We start from the raw sequence: 27,847 nt of genomic DNA, 5'->3' as shown, positions 1-27,847 counted from the left end.
TGTTCTGGTGGCTTGAAAGAAGCCAGCACGAAACCTGGTGAAATGTCCCTCTCCTTTCTGCTGAACTTACCTCAATCAGGTGCAATTCTCACACAACCTAAGAGCCCTGCAGGCTTCTAGGAAGAGTCAAAGTCCTTCCTGGGCAGCCCAGGTTAATGGAAGTAGCTGAGTGTCTCCCTCACCAACAGAAAGGTGCATTTAAAGAACCTCTACACCAGGTACTGAGCTGTGATTCGGAGCCCCCAGCCTTGCTCCATACTCTGAAGGCAGTCAGCCCCCCTTAGTGTGACACTCCACTGACAGCTGAGCTTGCAAAATGACTTTCAAATTATTCCAAGACTCACAGCACCAGGATTCAGTAAATCTACATTTGTGCATGGCACTGCTCGATCAAGGCTTGCAACTGGAGCAAGGGCCACACCTGAAAAAGGAGATGAGGAAAGGGAGGAGAAGGGTGGAAAATATGGGATCAAACTGCACACACAAAACAATTTTTCTTTTTATTATGAAAACAAAACAAATGCCCCAGGACCAGGGTCCGTGATTACCAGTAACATCAAAGATTACTTTCTAACTCTTTTTTTTTTTTTTTTTTAATTCTGTTGTGTTTGAGGCCAGCAATTTGCAATAAACAAGCTAAACTACTTACATTGACTCGTTTCTTTTTCAGTAACTGACATTTACAGGAATATACTAGAAATGGCACTAAAAAGTTTTAAGAAAAAGAGTTACGGTAAATTTGCATGCACATCATACAGAAAAGTAACAATATTTTTTATTTTAAATATTAAAAAAAACCCAAAATAACAAAACAAAAATACAACAACAAATCTCTCTGGATTAGGTTATGCCAGTATCAGGGCTGTGTTCTAAGTGGCCTGTGTCAAATCCTAGCCGGTGGTTTAATTTATTTTTAAAAATGACACTTTAAAAAGATATGCAAATACCATTTTCTTTAAAAAATGCAGCTCAAGCAAGATAATGCTGCTAGTGTAATGAATCCTAAATTTATCTTTAATGATGCAGAGCCTGCCCACAGTTAGCCCTAGTGGTAACTGCTCATGGTTGAGAATGGAATGAGATTTTAAAATCCAGTACTAAAAAGGTTGTGTTTTTACTCTGTCATGCCCCGATCCCATCCCCCCAGCTCCAACCCCAACTTTAAAAAACATCATTCCTTTCAAAACAAGGAAAATAAAAATTAAAAACTGGTCTAAAAGTCCCCAAAACAGAGAAAGAACTAGATTAGGTAACTGCAGTCTGCTTCTACCACATAGAGAACATGGAAAGAGACCTCACGGGGTGACTAAGTCGGATATTTACACACACACGTGGTTGTGTGTGTGTGTGAGGGGGGTGTCACACACAGTCCTGAAACATCAGTTCTACAGTTACAAACCCTGTCGGTAGGAAAGGTTAAAACCACATCAATACAAAATTGAAATGATTCTGTACAGACAACATTTGGTTAGCAGAGAACTGTTGTAGCCAACAGGTTCCTTCGGTCGATGGATCAGGGCCTGAGCCCACGGGATGCAGATCTCCCTCTGGTCCCACTGAGCCACGAGACAGGCTGAGTTTACAATCAGAGAAAAGTTTAACAAAGTTTTTAAAGGTGCAATAATGCTGGTTGATTGGATAAAGGTCTGGTCAGATATTTTGTCAAAACAGGAATTCGTCAGAAAAAGCAGTTTCAATAAAACTCTTTGTGTGTATGCATACATATGAAATCATACTGATTTCAGTGAAGTTTCTCCTGGAAAACAAAGTTAAACTTTGTTCATTCAAGAAAAATTCTACCATAAAAATTTATTTTTTTTTCTTTTTTTTTTTTTTTATTCTTAAGTTTAAAAATGTTATTTCAAACGTTCTATGCTTGATCATTTTAAAGTTATTTCGTGACATCCGTACTGACACGTCATGCAATACAAACTGAGTTAAATAAATGCTCTATTGTTTCAGTTCCCAACTCATTAAGGGCTGCTGCTACTTACTATGGACTGGAAACATCTCTTCTTTCCTGGAGACACTTGGGAGATACAAGAGGCACCACTACAGACATGGTGGGGGATAATGAGCACTATAAACAGTGTGAGAATGGAGAAGTGTAAGAACAACATTTGGAAATGAGGAGTCCCCGACTCCTTTCCTGAAATGAAGGTCATGCCAAAATGGATTCCTCCTGGGAGCTGCCATTTCGTAGGGAACACCTCACTTTCCATGAGAACAGTTTCCCTCTAAGTGGTAGCCCAAGTTGCAGCCGGTAGATCAAAGATATGCAGGTAGTTCTTCACGCTCCGGGGTGGTTTTGGCAGGTTGTTTTCCTTGAAAACCCCCAAGCTGGGGTGGTTTGCCAGCTAAAAGAGGGATCCTCCTCCAGCCCCGCAGCCAGCCTCAGGCCAGGCCCCTTCCCATCGCTCCACACGTGGTCCCCAACCCTTTGGCCTCCAGCTTTCCACTGATTTTGGTGGAACAGACCTGCGGATCCCAGAGGAATGTCTGTGCCCTTGCCGTGCTCCAGGGGGGCTGTCCTTGCTGTCAGAGGATGGTGGGATGCTGCAGAGCCACGTCCCCAGGTGGGCAGTGATGCTGCTGAGATGCTCTTGCCTCCAGCACCGGCTCCGGTTTGTTCTCCACAAGGGAGCGACCACCACAGCCCATCAACAGCACAGCTCAGGTTAATGCACACAGGAAAAGGTTCCAAGCAGGGCAAACCAGGAGCTTGTTTATCCAAGTTGTCATGGCAGTGAATTGGTTGCAATTAGTTCAACTAAAACACGAGTTGGTTTTGATAATGCAAGTCGCACACAGAAGGAGAAGCACAGATGAAACCCAACCCCGTTAAAAAGAAACCCAAGCTCTTAATGAGGTGAATATTACATTTCCTCGTGTAAATTCTGAAAATATATTACTAAGGATCTGTCTGGGGGGAAAACTTTTTAAGGGTAGGATTTTTTAAAAAAATATAGGAACTAAAATAACTCCATTGTCAATAGAAAAGAAAAATAATTAACTTCAGTAAGAATCAGAACATGTTCCTTTCAAATACTGTGGGAAACAATCTGAAAGGCTTGAGAGCCTCCTGCCCACTGTGGTCACCACCAGATTTTGAAAGGCAGATGGCCAAGGTCCAGCTAATCAAACCTTGGTTATGGGGCAGTAAGTGACTGGTGGATGCAGCTGAAAATGCAAACCATGGAATGCTAAGGACAGGCTGGCCCTGTGCTTCCCAACTTCCCAGCACAGGGACATCACCCAGATCCCACATTTGCACCACGGGGCCTCTGGCAAATCACTGAGAGACCACAGGAAGATGAATTTTAGGGCTATCCCACATTAGAGAGGCAGCTTTGGGGGCTGGTGCTGGAGAAGGAAAGGCATAACTTTCTGTTAGAACTGTGTATTTTTTCTTTAAAGAATTTACAATAAACTTCTGCCCCTCAGATTACAAATTTTATATAATTATAGAACCAGTGTTTTCCTGAAAGTTGGATTAGAAAAGGATAAAACCCCCACTGTTCTACCAAAAAAAAAAAAAAAAAAAAAACAAACCCAGAGGGGAGGAGGAAAAAGACCATTGGAAATATCACTGAGAAAAATCAAGAAATTGTATCTAACTGTATGTCTCCAAAATCTGTACAAAACAGGAAAAAAGGGGGCTGGGGTGAAAAGAAAGAAAAAAAAATGTAAAAATGAACACACCAAATATGACAGAGCACCAGACACATGACAGATGGGACTGTAGCACCTGTAGGTATGAAGCCCAAGGTATATAAATAAAGTTGCAGATTTTTATTTGCTTTGTTGGTGTTAATTTGTTTGTTTTTGAGATCTGGTTGGAACCTCATTAAAAGTCTGCACGTCTGCTGGCCTGCAGAGATGCAGGCTTTTGTTAGGTTTTATTACATTTTAAATGACCGATGGTATTTAATAAATAAAGTCACGGTATATACATGAAATTAGGGACACTGAAAACAGAGTGTATTGCAGCAGTGCAGGTCAAAACATTAGGCTGGACTCAAAAAAAATAGCAAGTCTTAAAAAACTGGCTCTTTTCTTCCTTTTCTCCCTCCCCTCTTTTTTCTTTTCAGCGAGGTGAAGCACTTCAGTGCCTGGAAACCTGCACCCTGCACGACAGAGAAGTAGCATTCCCTTTGTGGGAGCTCACTAATGAAACAATAAGGAGAAGGGGGGGGGAAAAAAGCAAACTCAAGCAGAAAACCCAAACCCACACAAAATCCCTCTCCACTTCCCCTGCCAGCTCAGCCTCAGCTGGAGCTCAAGTGGTGCTTTATTTTAAGCCCAGACTGAGGTGCTTGTCATGGAGAAAATCCCTAAGCTTGTGTCCAGTAACGAGCACATGACTTGTCTTGGTCACTGCAGGATCACCCCAAGGTCCAGCTGACAACTTCCAGCCAAAACCTGTTTTCAGCTCAATGAAAACTTTCATCCATTTCCTGGAAATTATCTATTTCATGTTAAAAATAACATTACCAAGAAACTTGAGTGTCCCTCGCTCCCTTCTTCCCAATGAATCCCCAGGAAAAAATGAAACTTCTGAGTGGAAAACCAAGAAATGCAACCACTTATATTGCTCATGTGCTTAAAAGTTAAATTCATGCTTAAATACCTTCCTGAATAGGTGCCAATGCCTCTACCAAGATTAAAAAAAAAAAGCATGTTAGCAATCCACAGTACATGAGAATTTTTTTGGATTTTTTTTTGTTTGTTTTTATGTAAAAAGATGATAGCATCTGACATTTTCATCACACCGTAGACTTCGAGATTAAGAATACTAGTGCTAATAACAAATACACCAACTAGTTCAAAAGCTAACATCTTTCAGATACAGTACCATTTTACAGAGATTCCTTTAAAAAAAGATGGGTTTTTTTTTTACCTTGTGTGAGCCAGGCAGGCTTATTAAAAGAGAACATTCTGAGGAGAGGGAAGGGATGGGAGAGAAATGTACTACAAACCTTGCAGAATTTTCTATTTATCTCCTGCTAAGAGCTCAAAGTTCTTCCATTTTCAACAATTTTTTTTTCGGATAAATGTATTTTAGAGACTTTATGCAAAGGGAACTATTTGTCATAAAGTCTAATTCACACGCACACGCAAAGATCTTTGACCTATTAAAAGAGAGCACCCCCCCCAAAAAAAAAAAAAAAAAAGGAAGATACCTTTTATAACACTGAATTAAAAAATAAAATAAAAAAAGTCAGAGAAAGAGAGAGAGGGGATAAAACCTGACCACCGTGGGAGGAGAGCAGTACGTTAAGGAGGGGAAGGAACACTGCAGAGCATCGGGGAGGGGGATGTCCGTTTGTTTTGTGTCCCAGTGTCCGTAACTCATTCCGAATCGCTGCTGTCCGAGCTGGAGCCGCTGGAGCTGCTGCTCCCAGACTCGGAGGAGCTGCTGCTGCTGAGCCGGGAGGGGCCTCCAGAGGGAGTGGAGCCGGATTTCTCTGCGGGGAAGAAGGGGGCGATGTGGTTACTCGCAAGGAACTGAAATAGAGAAGGTTTGCCCACAGCCTTCATCCTCCAAGGCTTTGTTCCCAATTTTCCCTGGGCAGCTTACTAAACGGCAGCCTTTGCTTGCTGCCACAAGCCTGTCCTGTCAGTGGATGACAGGGTTCCTCAGGCTGCAGGTGACCATGGAAGTTTGGGATCCACACAGGAGCTCTACAGGAGGGCAATGTCCCCCACAGCCCTACAGGTTCAGGTGAGAGAGCACCTGGAGCTGTGCCTGCTTCGGTGCAACTCTGAGCACAGGAAAAACCCCCTCCTGACCTGTGCAAAGCTGGAAACAGCTTTGTTTGCACTGGAGGAACTTTTTGTAGCATCTTCCACAATTGAACTACGTGGGGCTCGGGCTTTTTTTTAATCCCACAATGGAGAAAAGTCACGTGTTAGATGCTCTGTGGTACTGGTCTGTATGCACAGGCTAATACAGAGGAGATCCTCCTCCCTCTGAAGGAGAAATTGCCTCCAAGACACCTCTCATTTACCACCCAGAGTTTCCACCTGGACAGGGACCAAAGCAGACCCCACACAGGAGCTCAGTGCCCAGCAGTAACAACTGGGGTACCTGTCACAGAGACAAACCCAAGGCTACAAGAAAGCGGAGGTTTTGTCTCTGCGAGTCTGTCTACACAAACAACTTCTGGGGCTCTGTTTTTACAGTAAACCCAAGGCCATTACCTTTCTTTGCAGGTTTCTTGTTGTTGTTTAGCTGCCCACTGACGTCCTGTAACCGTTTTTCTAGTTCTTTCTTCTTTTCCTGAGCTAACTCTTCTTTTGACTTCGCTGCTTGCTTTTTTCCACCTGCAGCTGGGGAGGAGGAACACACAGTTTCTGAAGCTGCATGGATGCAGGGGAAAAGAGTGGACATCACTATTTTACAGGGCATGTAAATCTGTGTGAACACTCTACAGTGACACTGCTAAGATCAAGTGATCACACAGCAACTACACATCCCAGATAGAAGACAACATGTGAAGTTGTCCGACTCATCCAATCACCACCATCCTCTAAACATGCATTTTTTTTAAGAGAGGTCTTCTGGAAAGTATTTTAGAAGATAGAAATATCCATGTAATGACCTTGTCATTACAGGTTACTTACCAGCCAGTTATATGGTCAATAATTACACATTTGTAATTACAGAATTGTTACATGGGTTTTCTGCCCTGTAAAATAAAGTGTCCCATTAAAGGTTGTCAGGAGAAAAGCATCTGCCAATCAAACTTCCGGTACCTCATGCAAGAATCTACTGTGGTTTATGTTGCTCTAAATATAAAACAAAACAAACAAGGACAAATTAAAAACCAACTGAGGCAAAGGCTGGCAGACAACAGGAATGTAGCTGCACCAGGATGGAAATGGTGAGAAGTACCAGCAATACTGCAGAGGAAATATTCCTCCAAAAGAAGGAGTAATTGAATGCAGGTGTTGGCCAGGATCAGAAACACCGGGGCCAGATATTTTGCCTGATCCAGCAAGGAAATACCTACGTTTCTGTGCACTACTTTTAAGCAATGATTTATAAAGAAAGAAATATGGAAAACACAGTCCTAAGAGGGTGCACCCCTGAACACTCATCTCAATAGTCCAGTTGGGGTCAGGCATGGAAGGCTCACAGGTTGGACACCTGAGGTTATCTGTGTTACTTTATGTTTTGGTTCCAAAATTAAGGATGCTTTTCGTTCCTAACCACTCTGGAAAATCCTATCCTGAGCTCTTCCAATAGCGAAGGATTCGGGGGAAAAAATAAATTAAAGCAGCGTATTAAAAAAAAAGAAAAAAGAAGGGTCAAAGTCTGCAGTTTGCTTAGGCCCATGTGAAAATCCTGTGGGGAAGAAATGGAGCTGCTCTGCAAGAGTGGGGAGTGACTTTTGTGTCATGGCCTTAACAGCACAATTCCCTCTTAGCCAGGACCACTTCAGGTAAGTGATCCTATTGCTGTTTAGCTGGAGCTAAACCCTCAAGGGGCTGTGACAATTCACCTTGTGGAAAAGGCACAGAGACAAGTCTGTCCCTCACTGAGCCACACACTCAGTGGCACACGAACACTAACCCTCTGAGCTGAGACACTGAGGGCAATCTGGTGATCAGGCCACATAGGAAGAACAGTTTTGGGCTGAATATACAACTCAGACACTTACACCCAGAATCCACATGTTGCCCAGGTAACTTTGCACAAGTTATTTATTCCCTTGGTGGTTTGGATCCCAACCATGCTTTTTATTTCCTTTCTAATTAGATGCTGAACTATTCAGGATAAGAAACTGATCCTTCCAGATGTGTACACATAACACCTAACACAATGAGACTGAAACCTTTACAGTGCCTTCCAGAGTCTGGATAAGTAATAAAGGCATCACACACATCTTGCAGAGGAACACAATAGCTCTCCAGGTCTCTGCAGCACGACATCATGGGAAGAAAGAACAGAAAAAAAAAATAGAAAGTTTCTGTACATTTTCTTGGGAGAAAAGGATCTCTAAAAGAACCCCTGTCGTCACATACCCAACAGCTGGATAAGAGAATCTCAACACACATGCCCTGACTCCAAAGCTGAGCCCAAGAGCTGGTGGGGGGAACACGTGCCCCGGGAGGTAACTTACAAAACGGTTTCCTTTGTTTTTTCTGTAAACAAGATTTCACGTATCTCTCCAGTTCTCGTAAAGTTGTGGGCTTCAATGTTTCAAAATCTATTTCTATCTCATCGGGATTGGAGTCTCTGAGGGAAGGTTCCCGGGACTGGATGATGTGCACCACCCTGCCGAGCTTCTCCCCGGGCAGGCGGTTGATGTCCAGGCTGAGCTGTCGTTTCTCATCATAGGTCATGGGCAGACCTTCCTCCTCCTCATCCGAGTCGTAGGTTGCAGATGCCTGTTTGCCTCCTTTCTTGGGCTGCCTGGGGAGGTTGTCAAGCATGAAAATATCCATGGGTACATAGAAGCAATGAATCCTTTTTTTTTTCCTAAGTCCCTTGTAACAAACATCCCAATGCCCTTGGCTTTGAACCTCCTGTCAGACGGCTTGAACAGCACCACAACTGCTGAAAAAGTTCAGCCATCTGAGATCAGCTGTTTTATTCCTATTATATTTTAGCCCTGTGAAGCGTGACAACAAGCCCCAGTGGCAGCAGGGGGGCAGCAATGAAGTGGCACGTTCCTGGTGGCCGCACAAAAGGCAAAACCCAAAACCTTATCTGAGAGCGATCAGGCAGGGATTCTAAGGGTTGGACAGTGAAAACATAATAGTTCCACTGCCAGCTCTAACTTAAAGACTCCCTGGAGTTGTCTGGGAATGGGGACACTATTCAACAGCAAATTAACTGCTCTGACAACTGAGCTTCCCCAGGAATTAATTAAGAACAGGGCTGGAAGCTCTTGGCTCTCCCCTCGAGGCACCTTGCAGAAGGCAGGCTCTCACCTGTTTGCTGTGGTTGTGCTGTTTGCTTTCTTAGCTGGGGCTTTCTTCTGTTGGGTTTGTTTTGGTGGCTGAGCCACCTTGGGTTTCTTCTCCTCCTCGGTTTTTACTTTGTGCTTTTCTTTTTCCTTCTCTTTATCTTTCTTTTTCTTCTCTTTTTCCTTCTTCTCTTTTTTTTTCTTTGGTTTGTTCACTGGCGCTTGTGACAGTGCAGCCAACTGCTCGTGGACAGCCTTCAGCTGGGGGAGAACAGGGAAAAACTGATCAGCCTTCAAGGCAGGATAGTTGATGCCTCCACTACCCTTCTTCTACATCCCAAGGTGTAAGTATATCCCAAAGTCAGTGATATACTCTGGGATCCCAGAAGGAAGCACAGAGCATCAGCACTGAGACAAAACTACCATTACATCAAACACTCGCTTATTGCGCAGCTGAGTGTTTTCCCCCTTTAGCTGGGAGAAGGGGAGAGTGTTTTCCTGCATCCCAGCCTAGATGGGATTTTTAAGGACAAAATCAACCCCTTCCTCCTGCTGTGCCCTTTCTGCTGCACTGACACACAGCTGAGCTGTTGCAGTACCTGCTCCTGGAGCTCCGCCAGCCGAGTCGCTCGCTCTTCCTCCGAGTCGGAGCTGTCGGAGTCAGAGGAGCTCTCCTCGCTGCTGTGACTGCTCTCTGTGCTTTTGCTCACCACTGGTGCTGTTGGTGGAGGTGGAGGGGGGGCCTCTGCAGGCTCGTCGGGCATTTTTGCAAACCTCATCTCAAAGACATCCTACAGAAAGGAGGAAAACTGGTGACTAAAGGAGCCTCAGCCACAAACAGCTCGCTCGGGCCTTTTAAACACATCAGGGTCTTATTGCACTACACAAGGTCCTGTACAAGTAAATAATAATATACAGAAGATGTATGGCCATCTGTAAGGCCAAGAAAATTCTCCCCTTACTTTGACAGCAAGGATTATAATTTTTTAGGAGTGGAACGTGGCATTAGGCCACGTCATGGCGAAGAGCACAACTCTGCAGGAGAGCACAAGGCTCTTTCCAAGGGCTGGAGAAATCACCAGCTCTCCTTGGCTGGTGCCAAGAGCAGATCCACACCTGGACCTCTGAACTGATACCTTGTAGCTGAACTAAAGGTAACTCTGCAAGACACATTTGCCAACACCTTTACCTGGAGCTTCCTGGCCATGGCTACCACTTCGTGGTCTGGAGGATTGTACTTGTAACAATTAGAGAACATTAACCGAATATCTGCTGCGAAACCTTGTGCATCCTGGTATTCCCGACTGTCCATTTTCTTCTGCAAACAAACAAGCCAAAGGGAAAAAGGGGAGAAAAAAAGCCATGAGCAAAAGGCATTTGTAGCAACTGCGGGGAGGACAACGTGCATCTTGGAGACGGAGCAGCCTGAAAAGTCCCATTTGTCTAAGAGAAGGGTAGTTTGATTTGGGTTATTGGTTCCTAAATAACACTGAGTTTCTGCTTTATAAAACAAGCAAACAAACACCAGGCAACCAAAAGAAGTTGATAATGCTCCGTAACAGTTTAAACACTAAGATTCTAAATTTGGGTTGTTTTCTAAGTAGTAAAATATAAATCTGTCCACATTCTAATAGGAAACATTTAGAAAAAGGGTTTGCTGGAACTAATACAAAGATAATGGATGTAAAGGGCAAGAGTCAATGAGCAAGTTACAATTACAGGAGTACCTTCAGTGTGTATTTCTGTGTGCTGCTTGGGTATATTTGCCCTGTAAATCTGAAAGGGCAGAAAAGATGATGAAAATCTGGCTCTGACTTCCTGCTAACACAGGCAGGAAGATTGCTTGGCAATTCCTACAGCAAAATAGGTATTTACAGTTAAACTACACCACCTATTTCTGATTTAAAAGCCCAATTGATACAGAATTCCCCCTTTACGAACCTGTTCATAATGTTACTTCCTAGTGTAGTGAGAAAAAGTATCAGGAGCTAAATATTTGCACCTTGTTCCTTTCTCTTATTTCTCAGCTCTCATTTCTGTCCATTTCTCTTGCTGTTTGGGACTGAATGACGTGGGTTTAGAGAACAGTTTATAGCATTCCTAGCACTTAATTGATTTTATGCATATATTACTACTATGTATAAAACCTTAGCTCCAATTACTCCTGCTGAAAGGAAAGAGAAACTAACACTAGATTTCATTTGCATTTAAAAGACCTGGGTTTAAAGAAATTCTCTATTTGCCAAGTGCATACAAGCCTCCTTTTTGTATATCCTGTGCACCTGTATCCCCAGTGAAGGGAAGGGGCTGACTGGCAGACAGGGTGCAGACAGACATTCCCCATCCCAGCAGAAATCTGGGATGTTCAGGGTCTGTCATCCACCCCAAACACAAGCAAAATCACCATTTGTTCAATGAAAGCTACAGAAATTTCACATCTACATGAGAGACCTTGTAACTATCTGGAAACACTGCAATGGCTCCCAGAACTGTTTCTGCTGGGAATAGGGCAGAATTTCACCTCCAGGGATGCAGATTCAGAGGGACCTGCTCCAGGGTGGTGACACTCCTGCAGCCTTGCTCCCTGCTGTGCTGCCCCTGCCAGACATCTGTCAAACTTTTGTCAGGAGAACTCATTCTCTTGGTGAATAAACCAGGAGACAGCCTGGGAGCCACAGCACAAAGGCAGAAAGGGAAATAGGTTTGTGGTGCTCCCGCCTGAAAAGCATCTCGGGCCAATTCCAAAGCAAAACATATGCTCAGGCAAAAGGGCTTGTTTATTTTAAAATACATCTTACTGTAAGAAAGGCCTTTTTATATTTGTTTGGCATATTCAGTGCCTGATTACTGCCTATGAAATACATTCCAGCGTCTGAGGCTCTGCTTTTCATCCAAACTCAACACTTTTCTAGCCCAACACTTTTAATCTGTGGATTTTTGTTTTGTTTTCTTGTAAAGAATAATTACCTTAACAAAAGTAATAAAGGTACTTTAAATTGGTGGGTGGAATATCTGTGGTTACAAATACACTTTGAGATATCCAGCTGCTTAAAAAAAAAAAAAGTGATTACACTTACAATTGCAAATCAGGAGCCACAGACAAGCAGGACTGGCAGAGGTACAGGCAGGCCAGCTCAGCCATTCTCTGTCCCACACGATGTCTACCCACAGCAATCTCATTTTCCCTCAACAATCAATTGTTCAATATTTTTTAATGTTCATAAACCTTTTTCAATGTTTATTTACTTCCTAATGTCTTATGTGTCTCTTGCTCTAAGGTAAGCCTTGTCCTGCCCAGAGCGTGCAAAGAATGTCTCCTCACTTTCAAGACCCTGAACTTGTCTGTTCTGAAACTACAGCAACTCACTGCAGGAAAATTAACCCATGAGCACAGTTAGATCCCTGGAGGTAGTGCTTTACTACAAGTAGAAATCCCCTTGCACAGCAAGGACTGTTGCTTGTTCACCACTGAGTAAACCAAAGGCAGAGACATCCACATTGCTGCTGCTGTGACCCAGCAGCAGGTCACTACTTCAAGCAGTTCTGCTCTTTCCCTCTCTGTGATGGCCATCAAAGAATTGAGGTGGAGATGAGCTCATGGATCCCGTCCCTTCAGCTGTTCTCACTCTGTCCTAGCTCCAGCACAGCATTCCAGCACATCCCTCTGCTCCTGGCTGCAACAAGCTCAGCTACAGCCTCTCCATCTCACCTGCCACCGGCACAGTCATGACAGCCAAGCTGCCTCCTCCACCACACACAGAGAAAACAGCCTCCAAACCCTCCTGAATTCACCTCTGCTGCGTGCACAGCCTGGGAAAAAAGTGCTCCTGGACATGAAGGATATTCTCTGAGGAAAACCAAACCTCACATGACCAGAGAACCGAAGTGACAAGACATATTATAGCTGCAGCAATGCTTGTGTTTTAGTTTCTCACATAATTCCTTCCAGATTAGTTTGAAGGCCGTTAGTTGTGCTGCTTTATCACAGCCATTGTCACTTGTGCAGAATTAAATCTAAAACCTTTCAGAGCCACGAAGAAAGTCCCTGACACTGGAAAATTACACTGCCTGTAAATGGCAGCTTTCTGTTCCACACAGTTAACATATTATGGACTACATCTCAGAGAAGTCACACTGTGATCTACAGGCCAAGAGCAATGATAATAAAACACTCCATAAAAAAACAATACCAGACAGCACTTCAAACAAGTTTATTAAGAGAAATACTACTGTGTGAAAAGACAAACCCAGAGTCTTTAGGCATAAAAGACTCCACTGGGTCTGTCATTAACCTGTCTCCAGCTTTCTGCCCTACACTAGTCAGGCACAGAGGGAGACTATCACCTGCACTTACAGATAAAGGACAGAGTTGCACTATTTTAAAAGAATGAAGTCAGGACTATGAAGAGATTTAAGTGTGAAGAAGTCACCAAGAAATCACAGCTTTGCACCTACATTTTGCAGAATACAGCACAGAAGTCACCTAGGCACACATGGAAATAGCAGCCTTGAGAGAGTCAGGATTTCACTCTCTTCATCTCTAACCTTACTGCATTCACCTGGGACTCGATCTACCAGGCTGCAGATATCTCTGGAGACCCACAGCATCCCTAGGAAGTCAAGCTGTAGTAAGAACCCCTGCAGCATCATGGCTGAATGGCAGGGCACATCTGAGCACGACACACTGGTTCCAGATACTACCTAGGATTTACCAAGGAACACAAAAGGAATCATGAACACAGTTGCTCTCCTGTTACCTGGGCACTTAAGACAATCCCAGGCATTGTCTCACTGGCAGCAAAACCCTTCTGTGAAAGCCAGTAGAAACACTTTAACCTCCTGCACACGGAAGTCTCATCTCCACCACCACAGATTCCAATGGCTGGCTCACAAGCAGAAGATAGGAACTAGAAAGATATGGCTTTGCTACATAAATATGCAGAAGGGATTCAGAAAATCTCCCAGTCTACTGGGAAGAATACTTTGAATATAGAACCATACTAAGCTAAACTCTTAAATAGCCATGAACCCTGCAACCCTCATGTTATTCCTCCCCGAGTACCAGATCATCACACCCTGGCTGGAATTGCTCAGTGTAAGCCTATCTGGACCACACATCATGCCAACAAGTAGGTAGGCAACAGTTTCTGGAAATGGGATACTATCAATTGAATCCTATGAAATATAGCACCTCTTCTTCTCAGAGTGCAACACAATCCCAAGGACACCAGTTAAATGGCTGGACTATCCACAAAGAGGAGAAGATGCCATCTTACTTTGTTTTGCATACATCATCTGCTTTGCAAGGCAGAAACAAAAAGCTGCCCCAGGTTATGGGGAAACAAAAAAAAAAAAAGGAGAAGGGAAGGAAACAAAATATAAAAATATCCAGCTGATATCCAAACAAGTTCAGTTTCCACCCTCGTCCCTTCCCCCTCCCCCAGAAGGAGCCAGTCCTCTGCAACCAGAGGGCTGTGACACCCTGCAAAAGAGGTGGTAAATGAGGACGTACTTTCACAGTACTGAGATCCATGGGGTGTTTGATAATATCATGATAGTCATGTAATTCCAAGGCCTCTGCATCAACGGGCTTGTAAAAGGGCCACGCATAGGCTGCGTGTTTCTTGGAGAGCATCTCCTTGAGGATGCTGTCACAGTACTTGAGGTGCTCAGAGAGTTTGCCCTTCTTCCCTGCGTGCTGGGGGACCTCTCCGTCTTCCAGGTCTTTCTTTGGTGGTTTGATGGGCCGGCCGCCGCTCTCCCGCCGCGCGATGATTTTGGCCTGTTTGGGGTCCGAGAGGGGCGTGGGGGACTCGCTCCGGCTGGCAGTGATGGCAGAGGTGGTGGGGGTGGTCGTGTCCGCTTTCCGCTTCACTCCCTTTTTCTGAAACAGCAGATGGACAGGCTCTGTGAGCCCTCAGGCCAGCAGGAAACCCCAGCACAGCCCTGCCTTATTTTTTTGCCTGTCCTCTCACAGAAAACACGGTTATTTCACTGGGGTAAACGGGACTCGTGAGCAGAGGCTTCAACACGCAATCCATGACCACAACACGACGTATCGCTGCACATCACCTGAGCCACGGTAACCAACCATTTGCACGTCTCCAACCCAACCCCAGCCACGATGCAAAACGTGTTAGCTCTAAGTATTTCACTGAGACTTAAGCCAAGGACTCTTACCTCGTGTTTGCCAAGGGAAAGGAGCGCGCCCGGTCGATTACTGCAGCTCAGCTGATGCATCGGGACTTAGCAAGTGTCAGTAACTTAACCACATGTCTGAGTCCCCAGTGGCAGGATCAGGCTATAAGTTCTGAACCAAAGCATATTAATCACCAAAGACCCACAAGCCCTCACTCCCCTGTATTTAGTGGGTGTGCTAAGGCAGATTTCGCCTTAAGCAAATAAACCCTCACACATAAATTCAAGCTGTGACTGTCCAGTCAGCTCTCTTGTGCTCCTATGAAGGATTTATTTCTCTGGAGAGGGAGAAAGGGAGGAAAAAGTTCCTTAGAGAAATCTAAGGGAAATCTTAAGTAAATCCCAAGCAGAATTAATTTTGCAGCGTGTATTTGGCAAACTCACTTCTGGTTTCATCCTGGAGTTTTAAAATTAAATTGATTCTCAGAAGCAAATTCTTTGGACAGAAACTGAAGGATGAGACAGGTTTCTGAGGAGGATAGCTCAGCTGCAAGATCTGACTTACAATTTCTCTAGTAATTCCCAAAATATAGGGTTAAATAAAAAAAAAAGGAGGGAAAAAAAAAAGTGGTTTTTCTGGTCCAAGTGACCTCACCAGTACTGTTGCAGTTCCTTCCCCGGTTTAGAAAAAACCCCACCAGCTTTCTCTGAGCTATGCTTTCATCATTTTTAAAGCAATACACAGTTTGCTAAGAAATTTCCAATTATCTAGAGCAACATTTTCGTTTACCCATAAATTAACATAATAAATAGCAAAACACCAATGACAACTCCCAAAAGATTACTCAGTAGGGAAGACAGAACTAATGCACCCAAAACCTGCAGGCAACATCACTCTCCTCCAGCTGGAGTGACAGGCTTGTCTTGAACTGGTTTAAAGCAGAGAGGAACATTCCTAGTGCTGGAGCCCAAAAACCTTAAAGGAACAGTCCCAGTAAAACAAGGAGCTCAATTACAGTGGGAAGAGATGCTTTGGTGAAAAATGGGAGGAACCTCCAACAGCCTTCTGGTTCCTGGAGCACCAGCACTGGGGAAGGCCATGGTCAAAGGAGAGCCTGGAACTGGGTTGGAGCAATCACAGTTGGCATCACCTCGACTGGGGTGTGTGGTGAAACTGCCAAAACTCTTCTGAACCCCCTAAAACTCAACAGTGACCACTTGTCTGAGCTCACCCCAAAGGGACAACAGTGTCCAGAGAGGCAGAGGCACCCATGAAGAGGAGGAACGTGCAGAAGCAGCAGCGAGGGGACGAAACCCAAGCTCTGCTCAGCAACGTCGCCTTGTGAAGCAGAGGAAGAGCTCTCCATTTACCTTGACGACCGGTGGCGTGGGAGGCACCACGGGCATGATTGGAGCGGCAGGAGGAGGGGGGGCGGCGGCAGGGGGGGCAGTGACGGGCGGGACATTGGAGGTGATGGTTGGCACGGGGGTGGCAGCAATGACGGGCGTCTGAGACACGGCTGGAGGGACGCTCTGGAACGGCGCCGGCGGAGACACGGAAGACACGGCCACGGCTTGCTGAGCTCCTTCAGAGGATAAAGAGAAATCTCACCGCAGCGAACTGGTGGTTGCAGGTGCTGACAGGGCAACTGGGTACACAGTGAAACACGGTGGGACTCTTGGGGATGTCCTGTGCAGGGCTAAGAGCTGGGCTCAATGATCCTTGTGGGTCCCTTCCAGCTCAGCATATTCTGTGTGGTGCCACTGGACTGTGCACTCATGGGCTTGGCAAAGGGCTCCCAGCTCAGGGCACAAAGGACACGGTGATTTGCACAGTGCTGTTACCCAGGGCACAACAAAAATGAGAAATCTGACCTAAGTCCTCGCACCACAAGCCACATGCAAGCAAAATACTTCCAGCTTTGCACATGGGGTGTGTGTTGCTCTGGGACAGTCCTCACTCCTCTCAGGCCCTCACAGCTACAGTGAATTCATCAAAACAGCAGGAGCTCAAGAAGGTGGAGCAGAGGGAGGTGGTTCATGCTATGCAAATGGTAGCAACCACTCCCCTAAGCCACCTAAACACCCAAGAGTCCAAAGCACTTCAGATTTGCCACAAGTACACATGGTGTGATTCCTGGGATTGCCCTGTGCAGGGACAGGAGCTGGACTCAATGATCCTTGTGAGTCCCTTAAAACTCAGGATATTCCATGATTCTGTGATTCTAAGAAGAGCTTAAGTCTTCTGATAGCCTGAATGTCTCTGATGCTATACCTGGACTGTTAAAGAACTGCTTGCTAGTGTAATGTTAAAGGGGACAAACCTAGTAACTAATAACCAAAGTAGCAAACCTTTTCTACGTTTTAGAGCAGCTTTTATCAAGGGATGTTGAAAAGACACATCATCACAAATTTCTCTGAGCTTGGATAAAGTTATAGCTCCATTTAGGACCTGAGATGTGGGAAAACAGAGGAACAGTTGACTTTCCCAGAGAGACAATCAGACCTTGTTTAGAGAAAGAAAAAATTGCAACACAAGCTCCTTTATGAACTATTTTACCATGCTTAGACATTTTAGTCCGAAATCCATTTAAAATCAACTCTAGGTAAGCTGAACTAAACTTAGTTTCCACTGACATGTAATGGTCTGCACAGCCCTCTGCAATGGCTTAATAAATCTCTTCTGTTGATCAAACTTTAATTCTAGGATATTGCAACTGTGTGTGCAAAAAAAAAAAACCATTATACAGGGTTTAGGGGAGTGGCAAGATTTGAGTCCAGGTCTTTGCTGTGTCAGATTTCTGCCAAGACCCAGGGTGAGCTGTAAAAACTCAAATCTGTACAGGCCTTCTATGCCATGGTCTGGCACTGGCAGCAGACTGGCACATCTGACTACCTTGCCTTTTCTTGCCTTGATTTCTTTTTTGCACACAGGAAGCAACAGCACTGTCCTCCCTCACTGAAGTGCGTGGATGGGCAAGTCACAGGTGGCAAGTCAAGCAGCTTGGAAGGTGGGCCAGGTCTCAGCAACAGCTCCTGACACCCCCTGTCCCTGGGTGGGTCAATACCTGCACTCTGGGTGCCCGCTGACGGCTTGCGACCTTTGCCTTTAGGAATTGGGGGTAGTAACTCCACTTCCTCCTGAGGCATCTGGGCAACCTTCTGCAGAAATATCTTCTCCAGGGCTTGGGCCATGAGGACAATGTCGTCTGTGGGCTGCAGAAAGAAGAAGAGTCCATGCTGTATCATATTTGAAGCAGAGAGATTCAAGATCAGGCTTTGAAAACCCTGATGACACTGCTCTTCAAATAAATTATGGTATTCAAACTCCAAAAACAAACAGATTAGCTCTTCCCCCTCCTTGCATGCCTTTTTTCGTCCCTCCTGCTCTTCTATTCTGCTCTAGCATGCAATAATTACAGCCCCTAAGTACACTGCATCCAGAGAGTTATCAGGACTTCCAGTAGGAGCCTGATAACCAGCATCCTGTGCAACAGCATGGAAGCAGCAAACTGGAACAGATGAGCTGTCCTCCCCTGCTTGCCAGCAGGTCCAAAGGAAGAGTCTAAACACATATTCTGTGGCTCAAACTAATTAATTTGTTTATTTCAGCTGTTCTCCAGTCTGGGTCAATGATGACAAACGACTAGAAAACATAATACAAAGAATAGAGGCCTTTAACAACCTAACAAAACAGCAAACAAGCCAAACCCAAAAATAATAATAATAAGCATTCTAAATGTGTGTAAGTATGAACATATATATGGAGACAGAGTCAAAGAACAGAGTTATGCTTCCTGAACTGTTCCCTGCTGCAGACACTATTTACTGCCAGTCAGTGTAGCACAGCACTAAAGCATCACAAAACACCTGCAGAGCACTGCATGAACTGCAGCTCACCTCAAAGAATTCTTAACTGAAAATAAAAGGAGCAAAAACTCGCTACATGACCCCAGATCAGAAATCTACCTATAATTGAAAGGCATATTTGCCATTTTAACTAGTCTGGGGGAAGAAAGGCGAAGCACAAAGACAGCTTTGTGCATTTCAAGTAATGTGGTTGCAATTAGTGGCACTTCAAACCCTTGCAAGGAGGGCCCGGAGCCGGCCCTGCTCAAAACCTGCAGAGTAACAGTGGTAGCTGGGTCTGTCTGGGCTCTTTAGGCTCTTTACCTTGTTATAAATGTAACAGTTTGTAAACATGGTGTTGAAATCCTGCATACATTCACTGGCACTCCAGTAGTAGTTGTGTTCCAGGCGCTTCTTGATCGTCCCCATGTCCATGGGGTTTTTTATTATTTTGTGATAATCCTGTTGGAAAAACAGGAAAGATGTTACATCTCCTGATACAGAGGGTTGATCACATCTTCCTCCAATACCTGCTTTCTCCTCACTCCCCCTCTCAAAAAACACACCCCAATTTTTGTGGAAATTGTAAATGTAAATATATATAGCAATTTATTTTTTAATTTCTATTGTTTTAGTCTATCATTATTACAAACTTGACTACAAAGCACCTGAGCTCCTTCCACAACCACCAGTCTGGGAATCAGCACTTTAAACTTTCTAAAAGGCTGCCCCTGGCACTTACAGAAGTTTATCAGTGCCAGCCCTGGCTAAAACTGTGCTAAAAGTTTCAGTCTCTCTTTTAAGAGCATTTTGGCCTTTAAAAGGCTTCCACCAGTTTAAAAGGCTTAACCCAGTTTCTCCCTGGGCTGGTCCCAAGCATCTGCAGAGGCTGTGATTAGCCTGGAGGGGCACAGGGGCTATGCACTGTCATTTTCTCATCATGGCACCAATGCCACATTCTGAGCCCAACCCTCCAGTGTGATGTCAGGCACCAATATTTCCACGCCAGGGCAATCAGAAAACCGACCTCACCAAAACAAAGCTTTCCAGGAACACAACACCGAGCAGAAGGCGACAGAAACCTACCGGCAAATTCAATTTAATTGCATCAACAGGCTGGTAGAAAGGCCAGGCAAACTGATGCTTCCACAAGGTCTTCACCACAACATTTTGCATATATTGCAGTTGGTTGGTCTTCCGGCCAGGCTTATTAGGATTAGTCACCTCCGGAGGCGGCGGGTTCACAGGGCCCTGAGGAGCCTGGATTGCTGATGTGACTGTCGACATCTTCCCGCTCGGGCTCTCACTCGCTGTTACGGCAGCAGCAACGGGGGGATTTTCTTTCTTCCTTTATGCTCCCTGAACGGGACTGACATCCCATTTCCAGGGTCCAACCATACAACCTAGAGCAAACTAGAGGAAGAGGGCAATGTGTAAATACAGACACTTGAAGTAGGCACCTCAGAGACAATTCTGCTGTTAAGAGTGTTTGAACTCGGGCTCTTCACCCCGGCGGATTCATTCCCTGTGACACAGTTTATCTTGATGATGGGCACAGGTCAAGACCCCAGAGACAGCAGAACAGCAATTCCCAAATTCAAAGCCTGCAGAGAGACAGAAAGCTTCATGGGACTAGTCCTTGCTTTATCTGGCTCAGAGAGCATTTTCATGTCAAGAAAACACTTGGGGCAACCTAAGGATGCAGTTAGGGAGTACAGTTAGGATGTAATGCAGACTCCCATGAATGCACTGATCCAAGATACTAAATCCATAGCTTCCAGCTCCGTGTAAACTGAACTGCATTGTCTCTAGACCCACGCTGCCTGGCACTGAGTCAGCTTACAAGTCTCTACTCTGGTGCAATGCTTAGTCTAAAGTCCCATAATCAAGAGCAGACAACAGCTGCCAGAGGACCTCGATCCAGGGAAATGAAAAGAAAGGACAGAGGGAAATGCTGTGAATGAGAGGTGTCACCAGAAACAGCTTAACTTGAAGTGATCTGAATCTCATAAATGTCTTAGTATGCCTCTTACTGCATGTACCTGGCTGGTTTTGACCCTAGTTTTGTACCAAAGTTTCAAGATACAGGCTCAATATAAATAATAATTGATGTTATATCCCTGGCTAAGAGAACACTGTCATGTTCTCTCTTAAAAGCACATATGAAATACAGTAGAATACATAAATTGCATTATTGTATTCTGGTTTTCCCCCAGCAAACTGCAGGGGTAAAAATAGCCCAGTATCACCGTGCCTTGTGTACCATATGGTAAACAGCTTTTCTATGTCATCTTCCATAAACATTGGATATTTCAACTCACATCAGGACTGCAGCTACTCTTCTCATGGCAAACAGACCACAAGCACTTTCTAGAGGCAAATTATTTCAAATGAGTTCAGAAAGCCATACAAATACTCTCACTGACATATGCTTCTGGGCTGCATTGAGAAACACGAGCAGAGACAGAACCTGCAGTAACACAGGAAGGAGAGACATCCCAGGAAAAACCCAGAAACCTCTGCTTTGATACAGCCTTTATCATCTCTGCTGAACATCTGGACTAAATATAGAACATCAACTTACCCTTTGAGTTGCTGATTAGATGAAGGCAAAAAGTAAACACATACCTAACTGGGGGGGGGAGCTTTACAAAAATAGATGTGTACAAACACAAACAGATCTGCAGCAGAGAGGGAGGAAGTTGTTAAAAACCTAAAATAAACCCCTGTGTGAGTACACGTGCTGATATGTGCAGGGAACAGACAAGTCTGGTTATGATACTGCCAACATTTGTCCATGAGCCCCACCATATTCCAAAGATGCAGAAAAAGCAGGGACTTCCTTGTGCCATGTAATCAAGCCCCTGGACCCTGTTCTTTGATAACTCAAGAGTCCAGCTTAGCTCAAAAAGGACTAGTTCCTCATCTGATCATGGTACTGGTGAGAGTCATGGTGATCACCAAGTAGCCAAGAGGGATGCTGGCATCCCCTGGGTAAGGAATTTCAAAACTAGGCTGTTCCTTGGGATTTCGCATTTGGAATAAAACTCAGGAAGCATTTTCTCCTGGTGTTCCATCAAGTCAAAGCAGCAGCAAAATTATTGCAAAATTCAATCCTCAGATCGGGGGGGGGGGGGGAATAGACAAAGAATTAAGAACAAAAAAGATAATTAGGAAATTGCCCTCAGCCTCCTTCTGGGGAGCTCCCTGCATGGATTTCAGACCCCAAGGTCTGTGAGCAACATCCATCATCCAAGAATACTCAACACTGGCTGCAGGCCCCTGGTGACCACCAGTGAAGCATTCTGTTTGCTGTCTTCTTGATTAACAAACTGAATCCAATGCAAGGACTGAGGAGAAATAAAACACCCACAGAGAGCAATTCCTACTGCTAGAGAGCATTTCAGTCACAAGTTTGAAACTACTCAGTGTAACTTAAGTCTTCCCTTTAAATAACCTATGGCTAAATATGATTCTCTTTTCACTTGAAGTTCCTGATGCCCTCTTACCTCTCATATTCCATTTGATAAGGGTATTTAATTAATTTTTATTAAATCCCAGAACTGTAATTCAAAAAACCACAGATCTAGCTGCTGCCTCTCTCAGACTTTCTCTCTGACCTTAGCCAAGGTGTTCAGTATCTTCACACCACAGCTCCTCATCTGTGTCATGGAGATAGTGGGAGCTCCTTTGCTCCTCTCTGTCTCCACCCAGCAGCCTGTTAACTCTCTGGGACAGGCACTGCCTCTCCACATGCCCATTTTGATCCTCAAGCTTAAACAAGGCTGGTACAGTTCACATAAAAGAAGGATGTAACAGTCATCAGTGACACTACTCAGAAAGGATTTTAATTAAGAACATTACCAAAAGAAGGAGGGGCAGAACCACGACAGCCAAGTCAGGCAGTCCCTGGACAGCTGATCCTCTTTAATTTGCACGTTCCAACTCACTGGTTATTACACCCAAAAGTAGCTACAAACCTCTTAACAGCACTGGCACTAAAATGCTGGATCCTGCAGCTGAAAGAGAGGAAAAGCTACCTGGGCTATCTTGGCAGCACTGGAAGTTTCTGTTCTGCCATAAATACAGCTTTAATGTGCATGTGCCTCACTGACCCTTTAACCCTCGGTCCATCAGCTTTCCTCATCATTTGCTGGGGAAGCTGCTTTGATACTGGATCACTCTGTAATCTTTAAAAGTTTGTTTCTACAGCCATTCTTTCACCTTTAAAGTTTCAAAATGGTATTAATTTAGAAAGCAAAAAGCAGCACTATGAGGATTCTGCAAGCTGAGGGTTAAAATGCTTTGAAAATGTCCAAAAGTCAGTGATACTGCATTTGAGAGGTCATGGCCCTGCCTGAGAAATCTGCTGGTTGTGAGACATCATTTATTAAATGAGGAAAGTGAGAGTCACAACCATCTGACATCCCAGCTTACCACACAAATCATCCAAGAGGACACTTAAGTAGACTCAAACACACAAACCAAGCAATTTACCCAAATTGTCCTGTAACTACAAGTAGAATTGAAATACACAGCTCTAGCCCAAGCACTTCAGCACCTACTGAAACTGCACTAGTATCAATAAATATTTAAACTATTAGGGAGCCCTGCTGTGATCCAGGACACCACTGTACAAGGTACTGTACAAGCCTGGAGCAAAGACTGCCAAAACCAGCCTTGGCACAGGCATCATGTGCACTTTCCAATGAGGGGTTAAGGTTGGACTTCTTTTAGCCCTGGAGTAATAGCTTCTTAAATTTTAACTTTTAAGTCACTACTTATCCTGTTCCTCAGACCTGTAATGTTCAAGTAGCAGAAGCTGTTCTTGATTTTTCTGGCTGCACAAGTACAGTTTTGATATTATAAATGTAAAGTACACCCTAAAGTGCTGTCACACACGAAGAGTGAACACTGCTTCCCACACTGAGCATTTCTCCTCCTTCTTATTCAGTCTGAGACGATAATTAAAAGCAAAACCCAAACCCTCAAATAAATCTTGCTTCTCTGAAGTTTCAGTCTGTCCTTTTGTGCTAAGTTGCAACCTCAGCGTGGCATCCAGCAAGGCCGTGGGCTTTGGCACAACCCTCAGCCAAACCAGTCATCAAAAAAACCCAGCTGGGTTGGGAGGATTTTTAAAAAAAAAAAAAAAAAACAAAACCGACTTTTCTTTCATTGAGTTGCTTGCATGGGTCAGTCAGCGGAGAGACAGTTGGCGTGGAGAAAACATGTTAATAATTCCCTGTACTAGCAGGAGAACATTTCACTCGGCTGATGCAGCCCACAGGCTGTCTGCAGTGGTGGGGACTATTTTAAAAGCAGCTATAAAGCCCTGTGAAGTGTGCAGTGTGCCAGCACTCCTGCTGCCCCAGCCAACGGCCCTGCACTTCCTCTGGCAGTGCCCGGCGTTTAACGGACGGCTCCTCCCGAGCTGCCGTTCGTGCAGGACCGGATGGCATTTGTTGTGATTGCAAAATTAGGAGGTAGCAATCTTTATGTTAGCAGGAGAGACCAACAACTCCTTTCCCCCCCCCGTCCTTGGTCTAGTATTTCTGTGTGGTTACTTGGACACTGATCAAAATCTGGCGCAGTTCCAGCCCCTGACAGAAGCAGTGACATAAATCTTCCCATCGGGGAAAATTATCGAGTTTAAGAGATGTTCCTTGACCTCATCGTTATCTCCACACTATTATTTACATTACAGTAGCACATGGAAGCTGGGCAGAGACCAAGGTCCCTTGGTACTCTGCACTCTGCAGACACAAGACCCTGTTCCAGCCTCAAAGAGCTGGTGCTCACAACGTTACACCACAGTGAGGTGACCTGTCCACGGCCACCCAGCGAGTGGCAGAGCTGAGAGCAGAGTCCTGAGCCCGGCTGGTGCCTGGCCCTGTGTTCATTCCCTGTGTCAGGGAAACAGCACTGCTCCCACAGACACGAAAGGCAGCAACTGAGCCTTTCTAAGGTAGGATGGAGCCAGCAGCCAGATCCACAGGGACTCAGCAGGGCATTCGGAGCAGGCATCCTCGTGCTGCTGCTCCAAGCACTGTTCCCCCACACCGGCTCCTTGCAGCCACCGAAGGAGATGCTTGGTCCCTTTTCCCCTGACAGCAGCAATAGTTGGAAGTTTGGTCAGATTTGCCACCATATGCAACTCCCCATCTCAAAGAAGCAGCTCAACCACGATCATCTTGCCCAGACTTTCTCTGCAGGAGAGGTTTAGCAATACTACTAAACCTCAACATGACCTTTATGTCAGATAACATTATTATTTAAAGGTTGCACCTATTTCATTCTATGGTTGTAGAAAGTAAGGGCTACATCATTCCTCCAGGGTCCTCCATAAGGAAACAAAGCTGGCAGATATCCTTTTCCTCCTCTCCTCTGCTTTCCTTTCCCTTCACAGTCCCATATAGGAACTGAGCTTCAGGCAGCTTTCACTACCTACTAACCCCATGTTAACAGGGATGTCCCCTGCAAACTCAAGGGATCTGCAATTTGAGACCAAGACTTAAAGACAGACGAGTTGCTTTATCAGCCAACACAGCCCTGGCAGACACACACACACACGATACACACAATGTGCCACCCCTTCAGGACTCGGGGATGAAGCATTTACACTTGGCTTCACTGCAGGATCTGGGAGTTTGGCTTGTGAGTGCCCCCATGGCACACTGCAGCTCTGCACTCTGAAAGCTGTCCTTGTTGTCTCCCAAATCATTAATTCCACACATCAGAGATTTGCTTTTCATGCATATTATTTTGAGCACCGCCCTAATAACATCCTGAGACTGGGAGATGCAGTGTCCTGAACTTACCTCTGCATGAGGGAAGGAAAAAAGATCAACAGCAGATTAAGTCAATTGCTTGGCTTTTGACTTGGTTAGTTTAATGCTCATCAGATTATGCAGATGGATTTCCCACCCTTGGTCTCTCCTTGGCTATTATAAGAGCAGGTGTTTCCTCAGTAAGCAGCCTGTGGGTTCCTAACCAGTAGGTAGGAATCAGCCAGAACTGGTAATTTCAAGGGCCTCCAGTTCTGCTACACACTCAATGCTCCCTGAAAATCATGCTACTTTAAGATGTCTCACATTGTGCCTTCAAACTCAATGGTACCCAAAAGTCACTTGAATAAAAGCACTGGAGACTTTTATAAACACTATTAGGTATCTCAAATAAAGGGATGGTCTTTCTGATAATCACAGGCCAGAGTATTTCTCTCCCTCAAGTTGCCAATTCCATGGGAAGCACTTCTGATCAAGTCAGAGCAAGAATTTAAATGCAGGTCACATACTTCCTGCAACACACAAATCATATGGGGCTCAACTGCTTTCTAAAGGCTGCAGGTTCAAGTGCAGGGGGTGATGTTTCACACTAAAACAAGTTCATTTTCATAGCTTTGAACTGGCTTTTGAGAACAGTTCTAAGTGACCAGCCTCAGTAATGGATTAGGTATGGTTGACCTTGCTTTGCATTAGGGAGGACAGGATGACCTCTGGACATCTCTTCCAGCCCTGCTTTTTGCGGTCCTCTGAAAACACTGGAGACAAATTTTAACTCCAACATATGTTGGTTTTGTGCAAGCTCCTGAGTTACACAGTTAACAAGGCTACAGGAGGAAGGAAAAGTGTGAGTGGTTATAGAGCTTACTCTGTGTTGGATTCCTGATTGAAAGAGTTCAGCCAGATTCGAGACCTGACTCTGCAGTAAGGACTGGACTGAGATGTGTGAGATAAACTGAACTGGACTTGCAAAAAATCTGCCAGGAGACACTTCAGCAAATTAACTGGGTGACACATATAATGAAAAAGTTAACAAATGCTTAGTTGTAATAAATAAGCCTCTATGAACAGGTTTTAAAGTCCTTGGAGCAGCTGGTGGCTTGCACATCCACACTCTGGGAAGGCAGAGTCAAATCAACAGGATGGGAATGGGTGGGTTCTTTACAGGAAAATGTTGGTGGTTGTGCCTCTCACAAGATACACCAATTATCTTTATGGCAGTGGGAAAAAAAAAAAACATTGGGCTGTTTCATAAGAGAGATTTGGCATAAAAAGGGAAATGTTTGGGATAACCACATGTCTGGGCAGAGTCTGCTCGTGCCATTTCTTCCCAGAGGGGAAAGGTGGAGATGCAATGAAATTACCTTGTGTGACCCACAGGGCTGAACCCACAACACCTAACTGGGGGCAGAGCCAGAGAAAAGCCAGACAGCAGGGAGTCATGATTTAGAGGGAAAGAGGAGAACCTGCTTCAGAGCATATTTTCTCTCTTTTCCAGTGCAGTGCAACCCACTGCACTCCTATTTGACAACTTCTAGCACTTGCAGGGGTTACTGCAGCTTCCCAAAAGCCCACGTGCAGCAGAAGCCCTGCAGCCCTGGACATCAGGCAAAAAGGAAGTGCTGGGAAGGTGCTGGCACATGGCCACATACCATACGAGCTCTCAACATGTCAGGAGCAGGATGGGGGGGCAGGGGACCTCATGGAGGCAGGAACGTGGCTGAGAGCACATTGGAAGCACAGTACAAACCACAACACAGGCAGCAGCTCAGTCCTCTGTGATTCAGGAACCACTTCAAGCCTGATCCTGCAAAGTGCTAAGGAACTCTGCCCCTCGATAAGCTGCATGGTCCCTGTGGCTCAGCACCTCACCACAGTGGGTTTTGCAGATTTATCACCTACAAGATACAACTAATTGGTCAATCAAGATAAATCTCTTTCTAAGGAAGACTTACTCAAGCTCTCTGCACTTTCTGGCTTCTTTACCTGGGTCAACCCCTTCTCCAGCTGCCTGTTACAGACAGGTAAAATAACAAAGGGGGTTCAGTGCTGGGTATCTGGGGCTGGAGAGTCTCATCAGACTGATCAGATGTGTGGATGTTCCCACTGTCTCAGTTACAATAGCAATGAGAACTGATCTAATCAATGCCCTGAAGATGC

The 27,847-nt window shown here is 44.9% G+C and overlaps 1 protein-coding gene across 5 annotated transcripts in view; it reads right to left on the bottom strand.

Moving 5' to 3' along the window:
• Positions 1 to 487: 487 nt before the first annotated feature.
• Positions 488 to 27,847, bottom strand: part of BRD3 (bromodomain containing 3) — a 45,537-nt gene continuing 18,177 nt past the window's right edge. For all 5 annotated transcript variants that reach the window (XM_051807637.1, XM_051807636.1, XM_051807638.1 and 2 more), the window contains 11 exons: positions 19,992 to 20,318; positions 19,230 to 19,367; positions 18,125 to 18,272; positions 16,428 to 16,642; positions 14,431 to 14,802; positions 10,108 to 10,236; positions 9,518 to 9,709; positions 8,944 to 9,179; positions 8,130 to 8,422; positions 6,205 to 6,333; positions 488 to 5,468 (listed from right to left, as the gene is read on the bottom strand). In XM_051807637.1, the coding sequence (XP_051663597.1) occupies positions 5,353 to 5,468; positions 6,205 to 6,333; positions 8,130 to 8,422; positions 8,944 to 9,179; positions 9,518 to 9,709; positions 10,108 to 10,236; positions 14,431 to 14,802; positions 16,428 to 16,642; positions 18,125 to 18,272; positions 19,230 to 19,367; positions 19,992 to 20,192 (2,169 nt within the window). In that variant the 5' untranslated portion in view covers positions 20,193 to 20,318 and the 3' untranslated portion in view covers positions 488 to 5,352. The remainder of the gene's footprint in view (positions 5,469 to 6,204; positions 6,334 to 8,129; positions 8,423 to 8,943; positions 9,180 to 9,517; positions 9,710 to 10,107; positions 10,237 to 14,430; positions 14,803 to 16,427; positions 16,643 to 18,124; positions 18,273 to 19,229; positions 19,368 to 19,991; positions 20,319 to 27,847) is intronic.

Source organism: Manacus candei, unplaced genomic scaffold (genome assembly GCF_025592945.1).
Source record: "Manacus candei isolate 608988 ecotype Guabito, Panama unplaced genomic scaffold, ASM2559294v1 h1tg000071l, whole genome shotgun sequence".
NCBI lineage: Eukaryota > Metazoa > Chordata > Aves > Passeriformes > Pipridae > Manacus > Manacus candei.
Note: the sequence above shows the minus strand (reverse complement) of the source record. Positions and strands in the feature narration are given on the sequence as shown.